Raw genomic sequence first — 25,709 nt, forward strand, 5'->3', positions numbered from 1 at the left:
ACAATATCTTTGTTTGTATGTGGTACCGAGGATCGAACCCAGGCCGCACGCATGCCAGGTGAGCGCGCTACCGCTTGAGCCACATCCCCAGCCTGCAACTATCACCTTTATTATTAATGATGAGAGAACAGAGTCAGAGATGAAGTCATCTAATGTGGTTGGGTAAGTATGCAGCAAAGGTGGGACTTAAACCCAGGTATGACCGATTTGTAATACTAATACCCTAAACAATGTGCCATGGGTCTGGAGCAATTCTGAGAAGAACTCTACAATGTTTCAGCTGCTATAATATAACAGCAGAAAGCAGAATTTCATGGACTAGCAAGCTATTATTAAAACACTGTGGGGCAATGGGTTTGATTCCCAGTACAAAAAGAAAGAAAAACTGGGGAAAATGCTGACATGTTTACTTTTTATTTTGTCAAATAAGGGTGTGTGTGTGTGTGTGTGTGTGTGTGGTGGAAGGAGGTGCTGGGGACTGAAACCAGGGGCTTGGGAATGCTAGGCAAGTACTCTACCACTAAGCTACACCTCCACAGCATTTAACTGTCATGGCCCAGTATCATCATCATTTTATACAAGAAGGGTCACTTTATCAGAAGATGAGAAGGAAGGGCAAGGATGAAGGATCATTCTTTGAGCTGAATTTAACTTTATAAAAAACTCACCCCACTTCTGTTTTTATATTTCTTTTAATCCTGATCAATAAATCCTTTGCCACAGATTGGTGTAAACCAAATTATAACAGAGGAAGGGTTCCAGGGTGAATTTTTACTAGCACTTTTTCCAGTTCTAGCAGTCCAGAACATTGCTAGTGGTCCAGTAATCTAGTCTGACCACTGAAGAACATCCCTCATTCATATATGCTGTATTTTATTTATTTTTGGTACTGGGGAATAAACCCAGGGATACTCTACCACTGAGCTACATCTCCAGCCTTTTTTTTTAATATTTATTTTTTAGTTTTTCAGCGGACACAACATTTTTGTTTGTATGTGGTGCTGAGGATCGAACCCGGGCCGCACGCATGCCAGGTGAGCGCACTACCGCTTGAGCCACATCCCCAGCCCCTCCAGCCTTTTTTTTAATTGAGACACTGTCTTGCTAAATTGCTGAGAATGACCTCAAACTTGAGATCCTCCTGCCTCAGTATCCCAAGTTTCTGGGCTTACAGACATATGCCTGGCACCTTTTTCCTCTAAATACAAAGTAAAGCTCTAGTTTACATTTCACATTAACTCTTTCTATAATCTCTTGAGAAAAGACAGCACAAAGCTGAGAAGTATAGTCAAGTTAGTACTAGACTAGGAATCAAGAAGTTGTATTTATTCCTAGCTAATTTCTTGAAGTCAGTGAGTTACTGTTCTCCCCTATGCCTTTAGTGTCACTGTACCTCATGCAAAGAGACTCTCAGCACTGATAACAGTAATAACTGCTGAACATTTATGTGTCACATGCTGTGTTATGAAAGTTTTACGTTGTCATTTTAGGTGAGGACGGCATCTTATAAGGTGAGTAGGTACTATGCTTCGTATTTTTATAGATAAAAAATCTGAGACATAAATTAACATACTCAACTTCATGCAGCTAGATATTTGTGGGGTGGGTTAAAAATTGAGACCTTAGTGTCTAGGTTCTTTTTTTTTTCTTTCAATTTTTTATTTTGAACAGCATGTCTTTATTTATTTTTATGTGATGCTAAGGTTTGAACCCAGTATCTCACACGTGCTAGGCAAGTGCTTTGCCACTTAGTTACAGCTACAGCTACAGCCCCAGCCCCAGCCCCAGCCCCAGCCCCGGTGCCTAGACTCTTTTAACCATATTAATATTTTCCTCATTCCTAACATCAAAAGATGTACCACATAATAAGGAATATTTTCAGGAGTGAATAAGTACTGTGGGTCACATTATTTTTCTTTAAATAACCACTTACCCAGTTTATTTCAAACTTTAGCTTGAAGTTTCAATGAGTTCAAGCTAGCTTGGATATGTGAGTCACCTCTAGGAAATCCATTTCCAACAGTGTCCATCTACTGCTGGTAGCACTCATTCCAGGGCCATACTACTACAGAGCACCAGGACTTAACGATTCAATTAGATAGTCACCCTTGTGTCTGCTTTGGCCTAAGTTTTAAGATTTGGGTTAAAAATAATACATTGCAGGGCTGGAGTTGTAGCTCAGTGGTAGAGTGCTTACCTAGCATGTGTGAGGCACTGGGTTTGATCCAATAAAAATTGTGAAAAAAATTCTTAAAAAATAAGATATTGCTTTAGAATTAAGAAAGCCCTGGGCTGGGGTTATGGCTCAGTGGTAGAGCGCTTGCCTTGCATGTGCAAGGCCCTGGGTTCGATTCTCAGCACCACATAAAAATAAATAAAATAAAGTTATTAAAAAAAAAAAAGAGAGAAATAAAGGCTAATAAATTCTTAAAAAAAAAAAAAAAAGAATTAAGAAAGCCCTGAAATTTCAACATCTTTTTTCTAGGTAATATTTATTCAGTCTGAACCTTAATACATTTTTCATTCATTTCAATATGCACACAGATTATGTTCTCATAAGTTTAAAAATGCCCACAATGTTCACAGTGGGTCATAAGGAATATATAAGACCACCAACTCTTGGATTCTGGAATAACAATGTCCAAATTTTATATTTGTAGGGTGCCACAGGCATACCAGATATTAAGAGATCTGTTTGAAGCAAAAAGAAGAGGCCCTTAATTAAATGTATATATTCACTACCAGAGGCATCCCAATTGCAGAAATGTTCAAATGTATGGAACTTTAGTGGAAAACAGTATTTCTTACAATCAAGAAAATATGTTAAAAGGTGAATGAAATAATAAATTAGTTTTTCCATACTCATTAAGTCCATAACTCCTTGACCAGCTATGACCAACGTCACTATTCAGTTGTGCCTTTGAGTTATAACTCAGAGTGTATCTTTACACACTGGGCTTAAAAGACTCATGGCTTTATTTTAATATTGCACTTCTTCAACCCAGCTACCACAGCATATCACAAGCCTTTGACACAAGGCTAGGATATAGACAGCTCGGTTAGTATCAAGTGCTGATGAAAATCTAAATCCTTAAACACCTCTGGGCTAGGGATGTAGCTCAGTGGTAGAGCACTTGCCTAGCATGAATGAGGCCCTGGGTTTGTTTCCCAGCCCTGCAAAACACATTTCTTAGGTCTATTCCTACCAAGAACAATACAGAGATGTCTATGGATTGTAACTTGATAACTGCGTGGCAACTCAGTATACCTAAGAGCACTGAAAGAGAACATTATCAGCAAATGGAAAGCAGTAATCATAGGGGTAGTGGACAAATTACAGTGCTTTGAAAATATAAATTATTTCACAAAAGAATATGATGTTATCATTAAGGCTAGGCCTCTTTGTTCCTATTGCAAACAGGCAGAAAAAAAGATTTAGTAAATTCTTGTAACAAAATAGATTTTTATATACCTTCAAGCTTCAAGTTATTCTACTTAGCAACAGATATATTTTCTATCTGTGGAACCACCTATAGTAAAAGAGATTTTACAGCTATTTTAGTTAAATTATTTTCTTGAGTATTCTTGACATTTAACCAAAGGGATCTATGTGTCTGGCTGAGAGCTAGAAGAATTAATAATAGGAGAATTCACTGTAACCCATAGATGCTTTCATATTTTGCAAAGTATCTAGTTATTGCCACAACATCTTGAAAGTGACAATACATTTGCAGAGCATCCTTCAGAAGACCATTAGCTTTTCAAGCTATCAACCATGGAATTACAATGTTTTTATTCTATACATTGAAGAAAAACTTCATGGGGCTGGGGTTATGGCTCAGCAGTGGAGTGCTCGCCTTCACACGTGAACCTCACACGTGGGTTCAATCCTCAGCACCACATAAAAATAAATAAATAAAATAAAGGTATTGTGTCCAACTATAATTAAAAAAAATAGATATTTTTAAAAAAGGAAGAAAGAAAAACGGCTGGGGATTTAGCTCAGTTGGTAGAGTACTTGCCTTGCATGCACAAGGCCCTGGGTTCAATTCCCAGCAACACACACACACACACACACACACACACAAAAACCCAACCAACCGCATTCAGTATTAGGGCCTTGAACCTAAATTATAGCTGAATAACCAGTATGCTTAATCTCCACTTCTTGGTAAATAACACAATATGGATTTAAAAAAAACTTACACAATCTAACAGCTAACTTGTTTTCTTGAAAATCTATGTGGTATTCACTCTAGAGACTTGTATAAAGCTGAAATTCAGCTCAACTTTTTCTTTATTGTACTTATTTCAATTATAATTATGCAATTTTTTACGTGATTCTCTCTATAGAGTAATTAGAGGACAGAAAACTTTTGTTCTGTCCTCTTTTGTAGTCTCTTCTGCTAACTCAGTGACACGCACATAGTAAACACCCAATAAATGTTTTGAATGAATGAATTTTACTGTCATCCTATGTTGAGAAAGTGGCTTAGTTTACTATACTTCTTTGAAGGTGTTGGGCCTGAATCTCATAGAAGCAACTCAAAAGTTAAACTCAAGTCTATACCATTCATTTTCTTCTTCGGTTATTGCATACCTTGTGCCTTCCACACAATTCCATGTACTCAGAGAGAAGGAATTCACCAAGAAGGCTTCCAGTTTGATTGGGGCCTACAGGCCCATGACCTATTAAAACTCTTCATTTGGAAGGTGAGAGAAGTCACAAAAAACTGAGTGTCTGTGGGAGATATGAGCTTTGAATGTGTAATATCGTCATAAGCTTTTAATAGAAAAAAATTTCAGGATGAACGAAAGTAGCATTGCTGGAAAACAAAGCACAGGAGAGGGGGTGGAATAGTGAGTCACTGGCAAAAATCTTTAGAATGGGGGGGGGGCAGGGAGACATATATTTTCATACCTCAATTAGTTTGTCTCCTTTGACTACATCCAGATGTAAACCAGGTGGGGGTTTACCTGCCCTGAAAAAAAGATGTAAAAATAATTTTCAGGATGAGTTCATAAATGTTATTTACAATTATTGTTCCATTCAATATTGCAGCTCCCTTACCAGCCTATAATTAGTTCATGTTCAGGCAAAATGTCATCTACTTAACTGTTACAGCTCCTTTCTACATTTGACACTTATTTCCCAAGAGATTCAATTGCTCTAAAACAGATTTTAGTGGCTCTGTATTTAGAGCAGCACTAAAGAAACCTATATTTTAACATTGGATAGTCACTTCAAAGAGAAAGCAGCAAAGAGGCCGGAAGTACTACACCTGGGGTAGTCTGGTCACCCAGAGTTTGAATCTTAAGACTTGCTACTACCCTAATATACAAAGGTAGAATAATTAGTTGTTGCTTGGTGCTGGTCAAGATTAGTCTCATCATAGAATAAGCAGAAGATATTGTTCTGAGCTCTAAGAACAAATCAGGGATGCGTCATTAGGGAACTAGGGCAATTCAGAATCATGCCCACAAAACCAGGTACCAAAACAGGAAGTGTGTTACTCTTGAACAAGTCTTTCTACAACGACATGATAATGCAAAGTTCTACACTTCACCATACCATTCAAGGGGGACATACATATGTCAAAGTACTTAACACAATGCCTGGTACGTAACAGATCCTGATAAAATGGTAGGTGATCTAAAAGAATCTCTTCTAACTATGTTTGCATTTGAAATCAATGCAGCCATAGATCAAAATGGACACATAATTTGTAGACTGAAAGCAACTGGATGTTACAAAAGTGTAAAGGAATCCATAAAATATCCACACATTCACTTGCTTCTTGGATTTAATCATTTGATGTTTAAAGAACAATCTTACCAGAGGCCCTACATTTTAACATGAAAAATGTATCCTATCTAAAACTGAAGATGCAACATAGTCATCTCATAGTCCTATCCCAACTTCTCTATGGCAATAATTAAAAGAACAATGCACTGAACAAAAGCCCATTTTGACCAGAAAACAGGGAAAGGAATGTTAAATCCAAAACATACTTTCTTAAGTCCTACTATGTGTCTGACTCATGTTTAGGAGCTGAGAATACAAAGACCCATCAGTCTCTGCCCTTGAAGATCTCACTATAACAGGAGACAGAGGGATAAGACGTTAATAATACACTGTGATGAGCTACAGGAGAGAAAGCTCTAACTGGGAAGCGTCTCCTGGCAAAGCAATTATTCATTCATCTTGTACCCTACCCAAAGGCTTAATTATCCCATTATTTTCCAAAACTTTCCATGGGATGAAAAGCATTCATTTCCACAATTATTGATGCTTTTTGTACCAGGCTTCATGAGGACCACTGAGAACAAGGGGATTGGTCAGCGCCATCCCTGCCCTCGGGAAGCTCCCAGTCTATGGAAGACATTAGAGTTTTGCACACAGGATGCAGCAAGGAAAGAAGGATATAGGGCTCTGAGGCTGGGTTGGGGTCGGGAAGCTGGCTCGTGCGCGCTCCGGATGTACAGGAGGGGGATCAGGTACAGCGCTCCACAAGAGCACCAGGCACTCAGTTAGGAGTTAGGGGTAAGTTCGGGGCCAAGGCCCCAAACCTCACAAGCGAGCGGCTCAACACCCAAAGGACTGCCTAAGTGAGCTCCTTTGAGTCCCCAATCCCAGGTTTCCTCAGTTCTTGGGCCCGAGCTTCATGTTCCCGGTTCCTCCACACGTCGCCCGGCCCCTCACAGCGGACAGTTTTCCCTTAACCATTCCAGGGGTTTTGAGCCGTTCGGTTCGCCGCCAAAGAAAACCAACCTCCTTTCCTGCCCAGTATTGCTGGGGCCAGGACACTCCGGCCCCAGCCGCCCCGCCACTCACCAGGTCGGACAGTCGAACAGCGGGAGGCTGGAGCCGGAGTTCGCGGCTGCCGCCATCTTGCGTCTCCCCCTCCCATTTGGCGGGCCCGAAGCACGCCGGGAAACTGGAAGACCGGGAGGGAAGAGGCGGCTTCCCAGCAGCCTGCGCGCACGCACGCGCGCGCACACACGCACGCACGCACGCGAGGCGGCGCCTCTAGTGGTACTAAGCTGATTTTGAGATCTTTTCAGAGTTGACCTCTGGGCTTCTGTACCGGTAGGCTGGGCTGTCAGTGGAAAACGGGCTTAAGGGTGGAGAGTCAGTCTCTGTCTACATCCTCCTGCAGATGCTCACGAGCTCTATAAATCTAGCGACTGCGTGGTCCCCTAGGGCTTGCCCTCAATTTAGAGAAAGACTAGAGGGCAATATTCAGAGAGCAGAGTGCTTATTCATTCTGTTTCTCCTCTTCCAGCCCTTTTCCGGAAAGCTGCATCCTACCCACTTGCCCTACGTGTGGGCCTTGAGGGCTTCTGTAGATTATCTGGGAATTTGTATTAGTATGTTTATGAAAACTGGACAAGCTGGAGCAGATCCAATCAGAAGGCAGGCGTCTGTATCTTGACTGTACATGACTCAAATGGTTAATCAAGTTGTAACCCACTGGGATTTTTTTCTTTTGGTCATAATGCTCATACTGTGCAAGAAAGCATTAGAATTGCAGTCTTGCGGTAGGCCACCAGCTGACTGAAGGAGATCAACTACAGGGCCTTTGGTTGTAATAGCTATGTGTATTGAGTACCTAAGTAGTTACCTGGGCCAAGGGCCAAGTATGTATTTTATATGAATCTTTCATTTAAGCCTCATAACACTTTTTTTTTTTTTTTTGGTACTGGGGTTGAACCCAGAGGTGGTGCTTTATCCCTGAGCTACATCCCCAGCGCCTACCCCATCCCTATTTTTTGAAATTTTTTAAGACAGGGTCTCCCTAAGTTGCTTAGGGCTTTGCTAAATTGCTGAGGCTGGCCTTGCAACCACCTCCTGCCTCAGCCTCCTGAGTTGCTGGGATTATAAGCGTTTGTAACTGGCCCTGGCAACACAACACTCTTTGAGATAAGGATTATTATGATCCCTGAGTCTACTTAATGCCAAATGCTCATTAATAACTACCATCTCTCATACTTTTATTTTGTTATAATATTTATTGGTATGCAACAGATGGCCCATTTTTTACTTTTGCCGGAAGTCAGAGAATTATCAAACCTGCAGTTTTTATTTTAAAGAAATGAATTGCATCATTATCATTACCCAGAAACAGGCGTTGCTCAACAAAATATGGAATCATCTTTGTATGATGGAAGTTTCCTTTATTGATTCCCTTCTGCTGGTACTGTATAGATCATATGTAGAAAATCAGCCTATTCAGAAGATTTTGCCTGTAGTGAAGTCTCTGGTACTCAAGATTTAACTGCAATATTAACTTGAAATTTAAAATGATAAACTCCTAGGTAGGTTAAAGAATCACTTTTAACTCTGGTCTTCAAAGCACAATAAACTCATCCAGATAATCAGATCACTTATCAAATGGCCTGTAAACCCATTTTGTCCCATTGTTCCAGATGTAGAACACCTATAAAAACTTGGGCAACAAATATGCCACTTATGGTAACTTTGAAATAATTATGTTATTGGAGATATTTTCTTTTGAGAAAAGTAATAGGTGAATGGTTAGTGTTTGAAAAAATATGTAAAGGACATACAAGCTCTAGATTATAATTTCTAACCTATGGGAAACTGATGCATCTGTTGTTAATTTTGTTGAAATACATAATTAAGAATTTGGTAATTAATGAATTCATATCCCCCTTTTCAGTCTGGTGATTCCAAATTAAGACCAGGCAGATAGGAAAAATCCTATTCCTAAACTTAATTTCAAGGAAAGAAGTAATTCTAGGGCTGGGGATATAGCTCAGTTGGTAGAGTGCTTACCTTGCATGCACAGGGCCCTGGGTTCAATCCCCAGCACCAAACAAAAGAAAACAAGTACTCCTATGGCTCCCTCCTTTAAGCACAAGGATATGATTCTTTAGAAAGAAGGAAATAGTCTCAAACATGTTCTGATTTGTAACAGAAAAGAATAACATACTTTTTATCTACAGTGATTATATGGGCCTTTGAGGTTCATGCCCCTTTCAGGGATGAGGTGATGTTGAAGCCATTTCTAGCTATCAATGACCTGACAAAATCTTATTTCAACTTTGCCTTTCAATTTCTCAGCTTCTTCACATGGTCCTTCCAGTATAATCCATACAGCCAAGAACCCTAAAAGTTATAATCTTACCCTTATAATTCTTTACTCCTTGGCCATGTTCCCCATTTCCAGCTAAGCTGATATTCACACTGGCCTCTGATGTAATGGGACCTTACATTTACCCAGGTCTTTATGAAGCAAAATGCTCTTTGTTTGGGCGCCAATGATGTCAGTACAGACCAGCAAACTGGAGGACAGTAATGCAGGCCTTTCACCTTTTAAAATGGAGACTGTTGAACTAACTGCCTTTGGATTTTGGTATCTCAACAAAGAGTGGACTAGAATCTAAAGACATTAGGAACATATCAGTGTCAAAAAACTTTAAAGCATCTTTGATATGACTTATGAATGATCAAATGGAGTATAATCCATTTGAAAAATTGTATGTGTAGACAATATAAGCTGGAAGCTTCATTTAATAGGGTGGTAAATGAAAAGAAGTGCACAACGTGCTGACATAAGAAAGAATGTTCATGAGAAGTTGGGTAGAAATGATCATTTCCTCAGATTTTTAGGGACTTACAAGCATGGTGGTGCATACCTATAATCCCAGCAATTCAGGAGGCTGAGGCAAGTTCAAAGACAGATTCAGCAATTTAGCAAGGCCCTAAGCAATTAGTAAGACCCTATCTCAAAAGTAAAAAATAAAAAGGGATGGGAATATGGCTCGGTGGTTAAACCTGCTGGGTTCAATCCCCATTCCCCTTCCTGTAACAAAACAAAAAAACCCCAGAATTTTAGGGAAAGCTTCGTGGAAGAGATGGCAAGCAGGACATCAAAAGATCTATTTATTAGCGATGCATGGAGACAGTATACAGTGTCTAAAGGTGTAGTTTTGAAGCCTGAGTACTTAATTAAATCCTGGCTCTGTCACTTGTAAGCTGTATGACTATGGGGAGATAACTTACTATACTTCAGCTTTCTGAGCCATTAAAAAGGGAGTCGTCACATAGCTTTGTAAGTTAATAAATATAAAACATTTAGCATAGTATCTTGCCATTAGGGTTAAAATATTCCACAAATGACCATTCACATACCGAGCATCCTCTCAAGCCTTTCAATTCCTTATTAGACTGCTATTCCTGCCTCAGGCCTTTCACTGTAAAATAATGAGGCTAGTCTACATGGATAATTCAGGACTTTAGAGATGTCATGGACCAGTCAATATAATGCAATACAGGGTAGCATTTTTTTATTTTGCCAATTAGATTTTTAAAAATGAAGTCTGCCACTTAATATCACCAGCATTTTACTTCAATAATATTAAAACACTCTGTGTGTGTGTGTATGTTGCTGGGGATTGAAACTGGGGCCTTGCACATATTGAGCTTTACCAATTTACCCCCAGCCTTTTTAAAAAGTTGGAAGACAATAGGGATGTTAGCTTAGTGGTAGAGACTTATCTAGCATGTGTGAGGACCCAGATTGGATCCCCAGAAACTTGGAGGTGGGGGTGGGTAAGGCCACCACTTCATTTTTCTCGTTTCTTCATGGACTGTTATAAACTTGATCCTTGATCATAAACCAACACTAAAGACTGTATTATTGCAAATTTATTTCTTAAACATTAGATTAGGGATATAGCTCAGTGATAGAGTGCTTGCCTAGTGTGCAGGAGACCCTAGGTTCAATACCCCCCCACACACTCACACACAAATTAGTGCTATATTGTGAATCAAATTTCATTTAGATGAGGTATTCAAATGAGCAACTCAGTTGGTCCAAAAGTAGATCATGGGCTAAGAATCAAAATCTTTCAACCATATCTTGGTTAAATGGAGATTCTAAAGTAATTCTATTTTGTGGTACTGAAAAGTAAAACTGAAAAAATCCTTTGAAGCTTAAGGATACATTCAATATGCTTGGAAAAGCAGAGAAGAAGCAGGTGATTCCTAGCTTATGGAACAGGATGCTAGACTGAGACATAAGTGAAGCTCTGCTCTGCACTTAGTGATCAAAAGCAAAAGTTGCATTTCCATAACTATGGTCATTTTATTTTACCTAGATTCAACTAGTTTTTCACAATCATGACTAAGTCTCCGAATAGAAAGAAAAACTGAATGCAAGAGGCTGAGTGTTTTGCTTTGCACGGACAGAATAAACTCATTTTAATGTTTTTGCCCAATGATGCAAGACAGTAAAAGTTTGGTTTGAGAGCTAGATTGTGCATTGCAGTGGGTGAACACTCCCATTTCCAGTCCTTACAGAAATCACACACACACACACACACACACACACACACACACACACACCCTCTGGGAGCATCAGTCTTATCATTTAGCAAGTTCTTGTTCTAAAACATCCCCAGATGAAGTGGCCAGAATGACATTTCTACTTTACTCGTACAAGTTTTAATTCATTTAAAGAGAGGATGCTCCTAAAACATTTCAATAAAGGAAGGTAGAATAGGCTATGAGAAGAGGAAAAGGGAGTAGAAAGGCAAACATACAATTTGTATGTTCATACTAAACCCATCATCTTTCTAGTCAATTTTATAGCTGGAAAGAACTATTGAGAAATTTGGGGCCTATGGGTTAAGTGATCTGTCCAAGTAGCCTCAGTAAGTTAATGGCAGAGCTAAAATTCTACAGGTCTTTTGTAATCCAGTCTACTTTTTGACCTCCACGCCAATGGTTCTCACCATGACCACACATAAGAATTACCCGGAGCTTTAAAAAATTCCCATGCCCAAACCATTGTCCAGACTAATGGAATTAGAATCTTGGGGTGGGGAGGCTAAGGTATCAGTATTTTTTAAAGTTTTAATTAAAAGTCATAGTTAAGAACCACTGTCCCAGATCATAGTGGTTCCAAAGAGAAGAAAGGCAGAGGGAAGGAGGACTCTGTGGATAAGTTTATTAGGCCCATCTAGCAAGTCCTTTGGCACCTGCCACAAATCCTAGGCAAAGTTCATATTTGCTCACTGTGACCATCATTACAACCACCACTGATCACACAGTACTACAGAATAGAACTATGGTCACTTTATTTTACCTAGATTCAACTAGTTTTCCACAATCAAAACTTTTCCTTTTCTGGAATGTTTACAAATGATATATCCAAGTCCAACGGTAATTTGGAGCAGAAAGGCAGTGAACCAGAACTGTGCCACTGTGCCACTCCAACAGCTCTATCCTCTTTCAACTTACTTCCACCTGCGCTGGACCTTCATCAGGTCTCCAGTCTTGCAAGTCTCAATTTTTCTCATGACAGCATGTTTCTTTAGTATCTATCTCATTAGGATGTTAACTCATAAAAACTTATTACAGGCCTGGGGTTGTGGCTCAGTGGTAGAGCACTTGCCTAGCACATGCGAGGCACTAGGTTTGATCCTCAGAACCACATAAAAATAAATAAATAAAATAAAGGTATTGTATACAACTACAACTAAAAAAACATTTTAAAAAACTCACTACAAAAGCTTTTCAAATGTTTATTTGTATTAAATAGGTAGAATGGTGCAAAAGTGCAAAGAAACTTATGCATTTAGGCTCCTGTTTCCCTGCTTTTCACATTAATTTAGTACAAGAAAATTAATTAGCATTAAGGGCATCTGAAAGAAATGAACATAAATATATGTTAAGTAGCCAAATCTTTAAATTCACTAAAGGATGAACTATAATTGTTGGCCCTGTTCACATTTATGTACCTAGGCCTGTGAAAAAGGGAAGTGGACAACATTTATATTACAGGACAGCAATCTTTTATTGAATCTTTTTTGTCTAAAACTATGCATGGAGTTTTATTTACTCATAAATTAGAATGAGTCTAACATCACTATACCAAACCAGTATTATTTACAAAAATGAACCTTTGCTTTATCACCAGGTTCACAGGACTAAGTTTTAAATCCACTTCAGTTTAACTTTTAAAATCTCTCTGCCATCAAATGCCCAGAAACCCTTACAGGGTAGGGGCAGCCTTTTGACAGCAAATTCATCATTCACCAGGAATATAAAACCACAAGTGAACAACAACAACAGAAAGATTAAATCATTCCAAACAATTCCTATTTGCTTTCCAAAAGCATGCTATGTCTAATTCTCCCTTTCTTTGCAGACAGGTGGGAGAAGGACCCATAGAGTACATTAATATTGATTAAATTAACCTCTTTGAAAAGGAAGCAAGATGGCTTAGTGTATATGAGGATGAACTGCTGTGGATGACACTAGCAGATAAAGTAAACTTCAAACTCAATTAAAACACATACCTAGCAACCAGCCAGTTCAAACAGATAACTTCTCATCTTTTTTCTCATAATCAATTTAAATCACAGGTATTCTCCAGTTAAATATAGTGCCAAAATTTTGCAAAACAGGTAATAAACTTCTTATAAATTCAAATTAGAATGTTAAATAATAAAAATTGCTGGCATATTGTACAGTTTCTGACAGACTCCAATATGCTGGGTCCCAGAAAGTAATTCATCTCAGTTGCTAGTAAAAAGGTAAATTTTATATATACATAAAAAGACAATATAATGAGACTGTAGTGTCGTCTGTCAAAAAGAATATGTAGAATGGAATTTTCAGTAAACACCTGGAATGAAGGGCAATCAGAAAACAAGAGAAAGCAAGATTCATATAAGTTAATTCCTAATTTGAGAAATCAATAAATTGTATACATAAATTGATAAATACTGTCTCCATAGGTCACTAATTCCAAGGACTAGTTAGTAGTTAGTTTCTAACTAAATTATTACAGGACATTCTGGTGTATGCTCTCTTCTTGTGATCAGTTTGTTCTCGCAAGACTCCAACAAGCACTTGCTTTTGAAAACAACTCAGCAGAAGGCTCTGAGGCAGTCACACTTCATTTAGAAACTTGCCAGATAATAACTATCAAGACTCCAATAATCACTGACAGGACAAGTACCAGGATACACATCTTCTTGCGAGATTTTTTCTGAGGAAAGAAATGAAGACACTCATGAAACAAGTAAAATTTTCTATATCTAATTAGACTCCAAGAGTGCTTCATAAATTTGTTTTTTTTTTTTTTTAAATATTTATTTATTTATTTATTTTTTTAGTTTTCGGCAGGCACAACATCTTTGTTTGTATGTGGTGCTGAGGATCGAACCCGGGCCGCACGCATGCCAGGCGAGCACGCTACCGCTTGAGCCACATCCCCAGCCCAAGAGTGCTTCATAAATTTGCCTCCTTATAATTCAAAATCAACTCTACCCATGCACAAATATGAAGAGACTTCCCCAAAATCTCTAAGTTACCACCAGTAGGCAGTAATACAGATTTTAATTGTTCCCAAATAGTTTTGCATATACCTATGCTGTTAGGCATTATTTGCAGTAAGTGATTTGTACATGTGTTTTAGTAACAGTTTTATACCTATTATAAAATTTTATGTTCATTGTATTAAAAAAAAAAAAGCAAAAAGAGAAAATCACCCACTGATAAAACCACTGACTGCATTCTTATCTCTTACATATGCATATTGTTGTCCAACATAATTGGGATCATACTGTATGATTTTGATATTTTTCTCAATGTTTATCATCAACATTTTTGTTATTATAAACTCTTCATAAACATCTCTTAATTTAAACATCATACAGCATCAAGTGGGTATATATGTAATGGACACTAAAGCCATCACCTAGTTTTTATAGAGCATTCCCAGATAAAATATACCCTGAAAAGTATTTTCTGGAAAGTGACTAAAATGCTATTTATTTATTAAAAAAAAACAAACAAAAAACGTGCAACCTAAATTGAAGGGAAATAAGAAGGACTTATTTACAATATTTGTACATTGAAATAAAGACCAAAAATTCATAAAACCAGAGTCTCAACTAATAAGTGGAAGAATTTCACTTTATAGGCATAGCTTAATAATAATTAAGCCTTATTTATTCACATATAAGTAGCTATTATAGTTGATTCTATGTCCATCTTCTATAGCCAGTATCTATGAAACCCCACTTTACCTGTACCTCTTACTATCCTAACTCAAATACATTTCAGCTGCTTAGGATATAAGATTATTCTTATTCTAGGTTCAGCTATTATGGCTAGCTTATGGGGTTAGCTTTGCAGCTAAGAGGGTTTTGTATAAATTTATTCAAGATTCGATCAGGTAAAGGAAAATACTAAAACAGAACCAGCAAAACAATTATGACTACTTGCCTCCAGCTTAAGCCTAAAGAAGAGGCTGCAGCTGTTTAATGTGTCAATGTACCCTGATGGCCTATAAAGTGTGCAATACAGAATGACCTTCTTTGGTATCTACTTTTACCTGATAGTAAGCAGCTCGCTGTAACTGATCAGTGGCTCTTTCAACATGCACCTCTGAGCTTTCCACATTGGCTTCTATGCTATCTGCAAAAAGGACAGGGGAAATTTTAGCACACTTGGATATTATGAGTTCTGGATTTGCTATCACCAGTCATGAAATCAAAAGTTACTACCTCAGTAAGAGAATAACCCTATTCTTTGGAAATAAACACTGAAGTATTTAGGGATAAGGATTTAAGAACTATGTGACTAAATGGTTCAGAAAAAAAATACATAAAAACATTCTGTGTGTGTAGCGCAGTTTTCCACTGACCAACAAAGAGCTGCTTGGTTTGTGGATGGCAATTCCAAAGTGAAAATCCAATATCCTGTTTGGATATATACACAACACAGACACATACATGTACACACACAGAGTGAGAGTACAAACAAAGTCAATGGGGCAGAATGATAACAAGATGTAAATTTGAGTAAAGGGTATAAAGGAGTTCCTTGTTTTTTTGGTTGTTTTTTTTTTTTTTTTGGTGGTGCTGGGGATTGAACCCATGGCTTTGTGCATGCAAGGCAAACACTCTACCAACTGAGCTATATCCCCAGCCCAAGTTCCCTGTATTTTTAAAAACTTTTTATAAACTTAAGATTAATTTCACATAAAAAGTTTTTAAAAAGTCATGAATCCCATAATTGTGCAAGTATCTGGAGAGAAAAGCTGGGAAGCTGATAGCTATTTGTTTAAGCAAAGACTTCCCAAGAAGCTATGGCGAGTGAATAGGGCTAATTATTCACAAAGGCCTCTCTTTACCTTCCACATTTGACAATATATGAATATTACTAAGAAAATGAATTTAGTAATTTTAAAATTATAATCCCAAACTTTAGTTCTATATTTGACACATCTTACTGACTTCTTGGCACACAAATACTTTCAACTCACCTTGATATTAAAGGTATCAATAATACATACCAATCAGATCACCTTGGTCATGGATCATCATGGCCAAATCTTTAAATATCTGATTGACATCCAAAATGTCAGCCTAAGGGAGACAAAAAACAACTAACATTAAGCAACATGTTAGATGATTCCTTTCTTCTAGTTAAAGTTTTAGCTTTTTTGTTGTTTGTTTATTTTGTCTTGTTTTTGGCTGCTTTGTTTTATTTATAGTGGATTGAACCCAGTGCCTCATTCATGCTAGGCAAGTGCTCCACCACTGATCTATACTCCCAGTCCCACATGTGGTTTTTTGGTACTGGGTTTTGATCCCAGGGCCCTTTATCACTGAGCTACATGCCCAGTCCTTTTTTACTTTGAAAGTCTTGCTACACTGCTGATGTTGGCCTTGAATTTGTGATATCCCTGCCTCAGTCTCCCAAGTTACTGGGATTACAGGTGTGTATCACTGTGTCTGGCTTCCCAAATATGTTTTTAAAACTCTATAAAACATGATTTCTCTATAACAGAAAATAATCTATCACTATTTACCTAATAGCATAAAATGGAAGGCATGTAAACCCATCTGTCAAGCAATATTAGTTGAATGTGCTATATGGGAACCAGTGTGATCACCCAAGCCAAAAGGTTATAGAATAGAAGCTGGATTGCTGGGATGGATAAATTCTTGGTGTGATAGCTATAGATGGAGCCTAAATGGGGCCTTATGGCAAAAGCTTGTGAATGCCAACAAACAACAATGAGTACTGTGACTTTGGATTAGAAAATTTAAATGGTTTATATGGGATCTTGCTACCTGGTAAATGCAAGGAGGAGGGGATACTCACAGGAAGGAAGCCTCTTTTCCCCCAGGACTGATTCTTTTGTTTTCTACTGCCATTTGGGCAGTGCCCTAGTGCCACTGGGGAAATAAGTACATGATAAGATAAATAAAAAGGGTGATATAGAGGAAATGACTAATGAGTGGTACAGAAAGGTGTGCAAAAGAGGAAGACTGCAGAAGAGACAGTCCTTGAGTTGTGCCTTAAAGCAAAGAAAAGGCCATATAAACAGAAAGGAAGTGAGTTAAAGAGCAAATAGTCATACCCAAACCACCCTGAATGTGCCTGATCTCATATAATCTTGGAAGCAAATAGACTAATTTGGCTATAACATAAGGTTTGTATGCTAAGATAAGAAACAGACGACTGACTAGGCTCGTTGGCACACGCCTGTAATCCCAGCAGTTTGGGAGGCTAAGGCAGGAAAATCACGAGTTCAAAGCCAACCTCAGCAAAAGCAATGTGCTAAGCAACTCAGTGAGACCCTGTCTCTAAATAAAATACAAAAGAGGGCTGGGGATGTGCTCAGTGGTCGAGTGCCCTTAAGTTCAGACCCTGTTCCCCCAAAAAAGAAATGACTGGATATGAAAGTTGATCCCAAGGGACTCTGTCAAATGTGAAGTGATCCCCATTCCTGACATTCATTACATTACATTCCTTTCCTTAACTCCATATGTCTCCCTCTGCTCCCTGTTCACATTTCTAACGTTAGAGAACCAAGTCAATGATTAGCAAGTGAAAAAGAGTAAAGGAGGGATTGGGGTTGTGGCTCAGTGGTAGTGCAAGTGTGGGGCACTAGGTTGGATCCTCATCACCACATAATAAACAAAATAAAGGTATTACGTCCATCTACTACTAAAAAAAAAAATTAAAAAAGAATTTTTTTAAAAAAAGTAAAGGGAAAGATATAACATATTTTTGTTTGTATGTTTGCTTTTTATTAGTTCTTTTTAGTTATATATAATGTTAGGATTCATTTTGACATAATTATAAAAGAGATGTGATAGGGCTGGGGTTGTGGCTCAGTGGTAGAGCGCTCACCTAATATGTTCGAGGGCCTGGGTTCAATCCTCAGCACCACATAAAAACAAATAAATAAGATAAAGGTTTGTGTCCAACTACAACTAAAAAATAAATATTTTAAAAAATGACACATTTGAAGAAAATAAAGTAGGCATAACTTGAGGATAAACTGTCTCATCTAAAAACAGACATTGGCCAGGCATGGTGGTACACACCTGTAATCTCAGCAGCTTGACAGACTGAGACAGGAGGATTTCAAGTTTGAGACCAGCCGTAGCAACTTAGCAAGGCCCTAAGCAACTTAGCAAGACCCTGTCTCAAAAAAAAGAAAAAAAAGGGGGGGGGGCTGGGGTACATGTAGTAAGTGGTAAAGCATCTCTGGATTCAATCCCCAGTACCCACCCCTGCCTAAATAAATAAACTAAAACAGACACTGATGGCCCCTCAAGCAGTGGGTCTCAATTTTGGCTACATATTATAACCATCTGGGGATTATAAAATATCCAGGGCCTCATCACTAGTAATTATGATTTAGCTGGAAATGTGGCTCAAGCGGTAGGGCGCTCGCCTGGCATGCGTGCAGCCCGGGTTCGATCCTCAGCACCACATACAAACAAAGATGTTGTGTCCGCTGAAAACTAAAAAATAAATATTAAAAAATTCTCTCTCTCTCTCTCTAAAAAAAAAAAAGAAAGAAATTAAAAAACATAGGCATCACTAGTAATTATGATTTATTAGGCTGAGCCTTATAAAAATGTGGATATTTGCCCACTTTTAACCTAAAAAAGGAATTTCACGTAATTGATGGTTCAGGAGAACTCAGGCATTTAAAAAAAAAAAAATCTTCCCCAGGTGAATCTAATATGCATAAACTGGGTTCAAAACCACTGCTATAGATGAAGGTCAAGGAGGCACTCCAAGTTTCTCCGCTATTGTTCCCACCCCAGAGATGGCAGTCATCTACATCCATGGAGAAGAAAATCAACTTATTTAAAGATATATTACTGTTTACTATGTAAAGTTCAAGATGGAGCTCAGTTATTTAAGAAAGGTCTACAGACCCCCCAACACTCCAAACCTCTACTTCATAAACTATTTCCATTTCTCTGACCCAGTGAAATAATAATATCTACAACTTGGATTTGGACTCTAGAATTAACACAAAAATGGAATAAGACTTTTGGCCTGCCTATATACCGTGCTAATCAGACTAACAAAGGGGCTCTCCATAGAGTCATGCCCAGTCTAGAGGTGGCTATTGAGATTTAGGGGTAAAGTCCTAATAAAAAAAAAATATTCGTTTGTCTTGCTCTGTTCTCTGTGTATTTCTCAAGGAGACCAGGTAAGATGTGGTATTAGAGAAAAGGATTTGGGGACTGCTAAATGCCAAGGCCAATACCATCACAGCAACTTAGTAGCAGTAGTTAAAATCCACCATGACTAAATTGTGACAGATAATGTGCAAACCACATGACTCATTTTATGCTTTTTCATAACAACTGAGAAACTTCAGGCTTAAAATCTCAAATACCTGCAGATACACTGAGTCAAAACAAAAAACATGACCTAGCTCTCACCTCCAGCTGCCGAATAGCCGTTTCCCTCTCTTTAATGAGTTCCAGATCCTGCTCAGTGATGGCTGCCTCATCCTCCTGGCTCTGCATCTGGTTCCACTCTTCATGGCTGCAGGGAGACAAGCACTCTAGATGAATCCTCCTTCTTTAGGTGTGATGAGACATACCTACAATTCCTCTGTTGCCAGCAGAACCTATGTAAAGAATAACTGGGGCACCAACTCCTCTGTTATCACTATAAAATCCCCAAGGACCACAAGCTTCATACCAGAGGAAAAGAGCTGGTAATACCAAGAAAACAGTCTCAGCCTCTGGGCAAAACTGAGATGAAGCAAAATTATTGGGGATGAGATTCCTTGATTTTTTCATTTAGGGATATACTCTGTAATCTTGTTAGGACTTGGTAGACAAGGAAAATAACCCAAGAGCTGAACTCAATGAATTTCTCTGACTCATCCTCTCCCAGGGCACTCTCTAAGTGCAAGCTGTATTGGTACTTTGGGTGGAGGATAGCAGGCTAAGTAACCTACCAGTGCTTCACCAATTCATTTAACAGAATCAAACCGCCTGGTTTTCAAAAATTTCCCTAAGGTTATGTTTTTGTGTTATATACCTCATAACAGAAAACCAAAGTAAAACCAAAATTTATAATGAAATATTATAAATTCTGAAAGTATTTAGAAGAAATTATTATACTAGATACAGAACACTTTGAAAATGTAGTGATATGCATTTTTAAACAGTACGTATGAATCATACTTCATTTCCACATATTTAAAGAATGTCCTCCATGACTTGGAGATACAAACTGAATAAGTCAGGAGTCCTCCATGCCTTTAAGATGTTCATAGTGTAGTAGGGGAAATGGATACAGGATAAACATTTTTAAATTCTAATGCCATGAATACATATCTGAGATTAGCTTAGAGAAGAGACATCTTTCAGATACAAATTATCTGCTTTTTCTCTTCATGTTCCTAAAAGGATGAGTTGCCTCCTTTTCAGAGGTGAGTAAACAGAGACCTAATAACACTGGCAAACTTAAATCTGAATTAGAGATAAGATGACTGAGACCTCCTAATCTGTAGATTTGTGGGTTCATATTTATTCCCATGAGTCAAGCTTCATCCCCACAAAAGGGTATCAGGGGTTTCTTGAAATTTTTTATTCACCTTGAAATTATTCCTCCTTTAATTCAAAGATCTTAGAAAAGCCCATGTCTTCCCTTTATTTTGTACTTTTTTCTCATTATTTTGTTTTTGTTTCATTTTTGTTTGGTGGCAATGAAGATTTAACCCAAAGGCATTCCACCACTGAGCTTCAACCCCCAGATCCCAGACCCATTTTTTAAAAAGTATCTTTTTAGTTATAATGAACACAATATCTGTATTTTTATTTATTTATTTACTTTATGTGATGCTGAGGATCGAACCCAGGGCCTCACTCTAGCACTGAGCCACAACTGAGGAGTGATCCCCTTTTTTAAAAAAAAAATTCTGAGACAAGGTATTGCTAAGTTGCTGAGGCTGTCCTTAAACGTGTAATCTTCCTCCCTCAGTTTCCTGAGTTGCTGGGATTATAGGCATGTGCCACCACACATGGCTTCTCATTCATTTTTTTTCTCATTCATTTTTTTAAATTTATTTTTATTTTTGTAATTGTAGATGAACAGAATGCCTTTATTTTTATGCAGTGCTAAGGATCAAACCCAGTGCTTCACACATGCTAAGCAAGTACTCTGCCACTGAGCTATAGTTGTAGCCCTTCTTTTTTTTTTTAAATCTTTATTTTTTTTTAGTTTTAGGTGGACATAATATCTTTATTTTACATTTATGTGGTTCTGAGGATCGAACCCAGTGCCCCATGCATGCTAGGCAAGCACTCTACCACTGAGCCACAACCCCAGTCCCTCTCATTCATTTAAAATTTTTTTTTTTTTAGTTGTAGATGAACACAATATTTTAATTGTATTTATTTATTTATTTATGTGGTGCTGAGGATCGAACTCAGTGCCTCATACATACTAGGCAAGTGCTCTATCACTGGGCTACTACCCCAGTCCCCATTTTTTTGTTTTTTTGTTTTAGGTGGACACATATCTTTATTTTATCTCTATGTGGTGTTGAGGATCAAACCCAGTGCCTCACACGAGTGCGCTACCACTTGAGCCACATCCCCAGCCCTGTTTGTTTTTTGCTGGAAAATGTGGATTATTTTTAAAAATTTTTAAATTTGTTTTAATTAGTTATACATAACAATAGAATGCATTTATGCACTTTGATATATCATACAAAGATGGGATATAATTTCTCATTTTCCCAGCCCTCATTTTTTATATTAAAAATAAATACAGCTGGGCATAGTGGCACACACCTTTAATCCCAGCAGCTCGGGAGGCTGAGATAGGAGGACCTCGAATTCAAAGCCAGCCTCAGCAATGGTGAGGCACTAAGCAACTCAGTGAGATCCTGTCTTTAAATAAAACATAAAATAGGGCTGGGGATGGCTCAATGGTCGAGTGCCCCTGAGTTCAATCCCTGGTACCCAAAAAATAAGTAAATAAATACAGACAGACAGGAACAGTGGCATATGCCTGTAATCCCAGCTACTCAGGAAACTGAGACAGGACGATGGCAAATTGGGAGGCTTCGGAAACTTAGTGAGTCCCTGTCTCAAAACCAAAAATAACAAGGGCTGGGGATGTAACTCAGTAGTAGACCACCCTGAGGTTCAATTCCCTAGTACCATAAAAAGAATTTAATAGATAGACATACAGACAGATTAGATAAATAGGGACTCCCATCAACTATACATCAGGTTGGATAAATAATTCTTTACCTGTCAAATGAAACAAGCTGCTCCTCTCTTTGTCTCTCTTCTGCCTAGAAAGCAGATGGCATTATTATTGCTGTCATCCAGAAACATGTCACAGACACATAAAACAAGGGTTTGCTTAGTTATAGTATAAAGAATTAACATCCCTGGCTCCAACAGGATCTGTAAGATGACAAGAGGATGCTGGCAATCTGTCTCAACTAAGAAATGAGTGTGAAGTAGCTAAAAGCAAATCAGCATTTCAGCTGGGGCCCAGAACAGAAACCATACTAAAGAGGACCAGAAGAACATGGGTAAGAGAGAAGGATTATTCTCCTCTTCTTCATCACCATCATCACCACCACCACCACCACCACCACCACCACTTTGAAAAACATTTTAGCTGTATCCTCTACTGCTGAAGGACATCTGGTTGTTTTTAATTCTTTTTGTGGTGCTGGGGATTGAACCCAGGGCCTCATCCACACTAAGCTAGCACTCTGCCACTGTGCTTCACCCCCAGCCTCAATGTTTACAGTTTTTGACTACTACAAATAATGCTGCTCTGAACATTCTTGAATATACATCCTGGTATATGTATGCAGGTTCCTCTACGGTAGAACTGCTGAGTCATAAGGTATGTATATGTTCTGAAGAAGGAGCTAAAATGTTTTCCAAAATGGTTGCTCCTGGGCCAGATAGGAGAGTTCCTGCTCCATCATATCTAACAGCCACCCGCAGTGTTCACAGAATTTAAAATGTCTGCCCTTCTGGTAGACATGAAATAGTATTTCATTGTTGTTTTAATCAGAAAATCCATGACTAACTAAAGAGGCTAAGTACCCCTTCATTTGTTGGATCATTATTCAAAATAATACCAACATATTTGTTTGCCTTTTTCAATGTGTTGACATTTATACTCGTGAAGTAAAAGCAATGGTGGATAAAATGGCTCAACGCAGTGGCACCAAATACTGTCTTCTTCATCATCAGGCACTGTTTTTTTAAAAAAAACAGTTTATCTTTGATAAAGCCATAAAAATTATTAATTAAATCTCTACCCCTTGAAATACAACTTTTTAATACCCTGTAGGACAAAATGTTAAGTATATATAACATACTTGTGTTGCATACTGAAACATGATGTTTATCTCTAAGAAAAGCATTGGCATAGTTCAGTTGCAGGCTGAATTAGGGAACGACACATTTTTATTTATTCCATTTTTTTTTTTTTTTGTAGGGAGTAGGGGTAGTGGGATACTGGACATTGAACCCAGGGGTGGCTTTATCACCAAGTTACATCCCAGCCCTTTTTTAAGTTTTTTAAAAATTTGAGACAGGGTCTCACTACTTTGCTGAGGCTGGCCTGGAACTTGTGATCCTCCTGCCTCAGCCACCTGAGTCTCTTGAGATTACAGGTATGTGCCACTGTGCCTAGTTTCAATATGATTTTATAATAATATATTTAAAAGTTTATAAAACTTTTTAAAAAATATTTTTTAGTTGTAGATGGACACAATATCTTTGTTTATTAATTTATTTTTATGTGGTGCTGAGGATCAAACCCAGTGCCTCATACATGCAAGGAAAGCACTCTACCACTGAGCTAGAGTCCCAGCCCTTTATAAAACTTTTTATAAACACACAAGTAACTCAGTGGTAAAATGCCCCTGGGTTCACTATTAAAAAAAAAAAAAAAAAACCCAGGACCTGGGGTGGTGGCTCAATGGTAGAGTGCCTGCCTAGCATGTGCAAGGCACTGGGTTTGATTCTCAACACCACATATAAATAAATCAAATAAAGTCCATTAAAAACTAAAATATATTTTTAAAAAAAAAGTGTATGGGGTCCTGAGATCAAAAGTTTGAGAACTCTCAGGACTGGTGGTACAAGCCTATAATCCTAGCCATTTGGGAGGCAGAAGCAAGAGGCCTATCTAGGCAATTTGGTGAGACCCTGTCTCAAAATATAAAATAAAAATTGGACCCCTGGGTGCAACCTCCTGTACCAAAAAAAGAAAAAAGAAATGTTGTTCTATTGGTTGTACTTTTTTTCACATTGACTCGTGGGGAATTCTTTGTACAAAATATTCAAATTCTACTCCTTTGTTCACATATAGTAATACCTTCTTTCTATTTGTGGCTTATCTTTCCACATATTTACTACTTTCTTTGCTCTTCATTCCTTTCTGCTCTTCAGACTTTTCTTTGGGGATCATTTTCCTTGAGAATTTCCTTAAACAAAGTATGTTAAGAAACTTTCTTTGTACTAGCAAATGAACCCAAGGTCACTCTACCACTGAGCTACATCCTCAGCTCTTTTTTACTTTTGAGACAGGGTCTTGCTAAACTGCTGAGGCTGGCCTCAAATTTGCAATCCTCCTGCCTCAGCCTCCCATGTAGCTAGGATTATAGGCTTTCACCATCATGCCTGGCAGGAACTGAAAATGTCTTTAATTAGACCTCACTGTGGATATATATTTTTACTGGGTTTAAAGTGCTATGTAGGCAGTTACTCTCCCTCATTAACATTCAAGATAGCATTCTAGCAGGGTGTGGTGGCACACGCCTATAATCCCAGCAGCTCCAGAGGCTGAGGCAGGAGAATCACAAGTTCAAAGCAGCCTCAACAATTTATTGAGGCCATAAGCTCCCTGTCTCTAAATAAAATATAAAAAAGCAACTAGGGATGTAGCTCAGTGGTTAAGGGCCCTTGGGTTCAATTCCTGGTACCCTTGCTCCCCGCAAAATGGATAGCATTCTAATGGTTTCCATTGTTACTACTGAGAAGTTAACTGTCAATCCAACTATTGTGTCTTTACGGTATTCTACTATTTCTCCAGTGATTTTAGCAATTTTCTCTGTCTTTGGTGTTCTGATAAATTTTTTTTTTTAATTTATCTTACTTGGAATTTGTTAGGCTTCTAGAAACCATAGATTAGAACTGGGCGTGGTGGCACATGCTTGTCAAGCAGCTCAGGGGATGAGACATGAGTTCAAAGTCAGCCTCAGCAACTTAGCAAGGCACTAAGCAACTCAGTGACACTGTCTCTAAATAAAATACAAAATAGGGCTGGGGATGTGGCTCAGTGGTTTAGTGCCCCCGAGTTCAATTCCCAGAAGGGAAGGGAAGGGAAGGGAAGGGGGGGG

At 38.3% G+C, this 25,709-nt stretch overlaps 2 protein-coding genes and 1 non-coding gene across 6 annotated transcripts in view; all 3 read right to left on the minus strand.

Annotated features, from left to right (window-relative positions):
- Ppp1r8 (protein phosphatase 1 regulatory subunit 8) overlaps positions 1 to 16,183 on the minus strand; it is a 32,365-nt gene extending 16,182 nt beyond the window's left edge. Inside the window, exons 1-3 of one of the 4 annotated variants that reach the window (XM_015485421.2) lie at positions 16,179 to 16,183; positions 6,836 to 6,938; positions 4,922 to 4,982 (exon numbers count right to left, since the gene is read on the minus strand). In XM_015485421.2, coding sequence (XP_015340907.1) covers positions 4,922 to 4,982; positions 6,836 to 6,891 — 117 coding nt within the window. In that variant the 5' untranslated portion in view covers positions 6,892 to 6,938; positions 16,179 to 16,183. The other 3 variants (XM_048816015.1, XM_048816017.1, XM_048816016.1) reach the window with 3 other exon arrangements.
- LOC125610427 lies at positions 2,911 to 3,075 on the minus strand. The gene has a single exon (XR_007340447.1). It is a non-coding gene; the product is annotated as a small Cajal body-specific RNA 1 (non-coding RNA).
- Stx12 (syntaxin 12) overlaps positions 12,542 to 25,709 on the minus strand; it is a 35,575-nt gene continuing 22,407 nt past the window's right edge. The window contains exons 5-9 of the mRNA XM_015485423.2: positions 22,585 to 22,628; positions 19,750 to 19,855; positions 16,341 to 16,413; positions 15,378 to 15,460; positions 12,542 to 14,027 (exon numbers count right to left, since the gene is read on the minus strand). Coding sequence (XP_015340909.1) covers positions 13,935 to 14,027; positions 15,378 to 15,460; positions 16,341 to 16,413; positions 19,750 to 19,855; positions 22,585 to 22,628 — 399 coding nt within the window. The 3' untranslated portion in view covers positions 12,542 to 13,934. The remainder of the gene's footprint in view (positions 14,028 to 15,377; positions 15,461 to 16,340; positions 16,414 to 19,749; positions 19,856 to 22,584; positions 22,629 to 25,709) is intronic.

This window comes from Marmota marmota, unplaced genomic scaffold, assembly GCF_001458135.2.
Source record: "Marmota marmota marmota unplaced genomic scaffold, marMar, whole genome shotgun sequence".
In the NCBI taxonomy this organism is placed as follows: domain Eukaryota; kingdom Metazoa; phylum Chordata; class Mammalia; order Rodentia; family Sciuridae; genus Marmota; species Marmota marmota.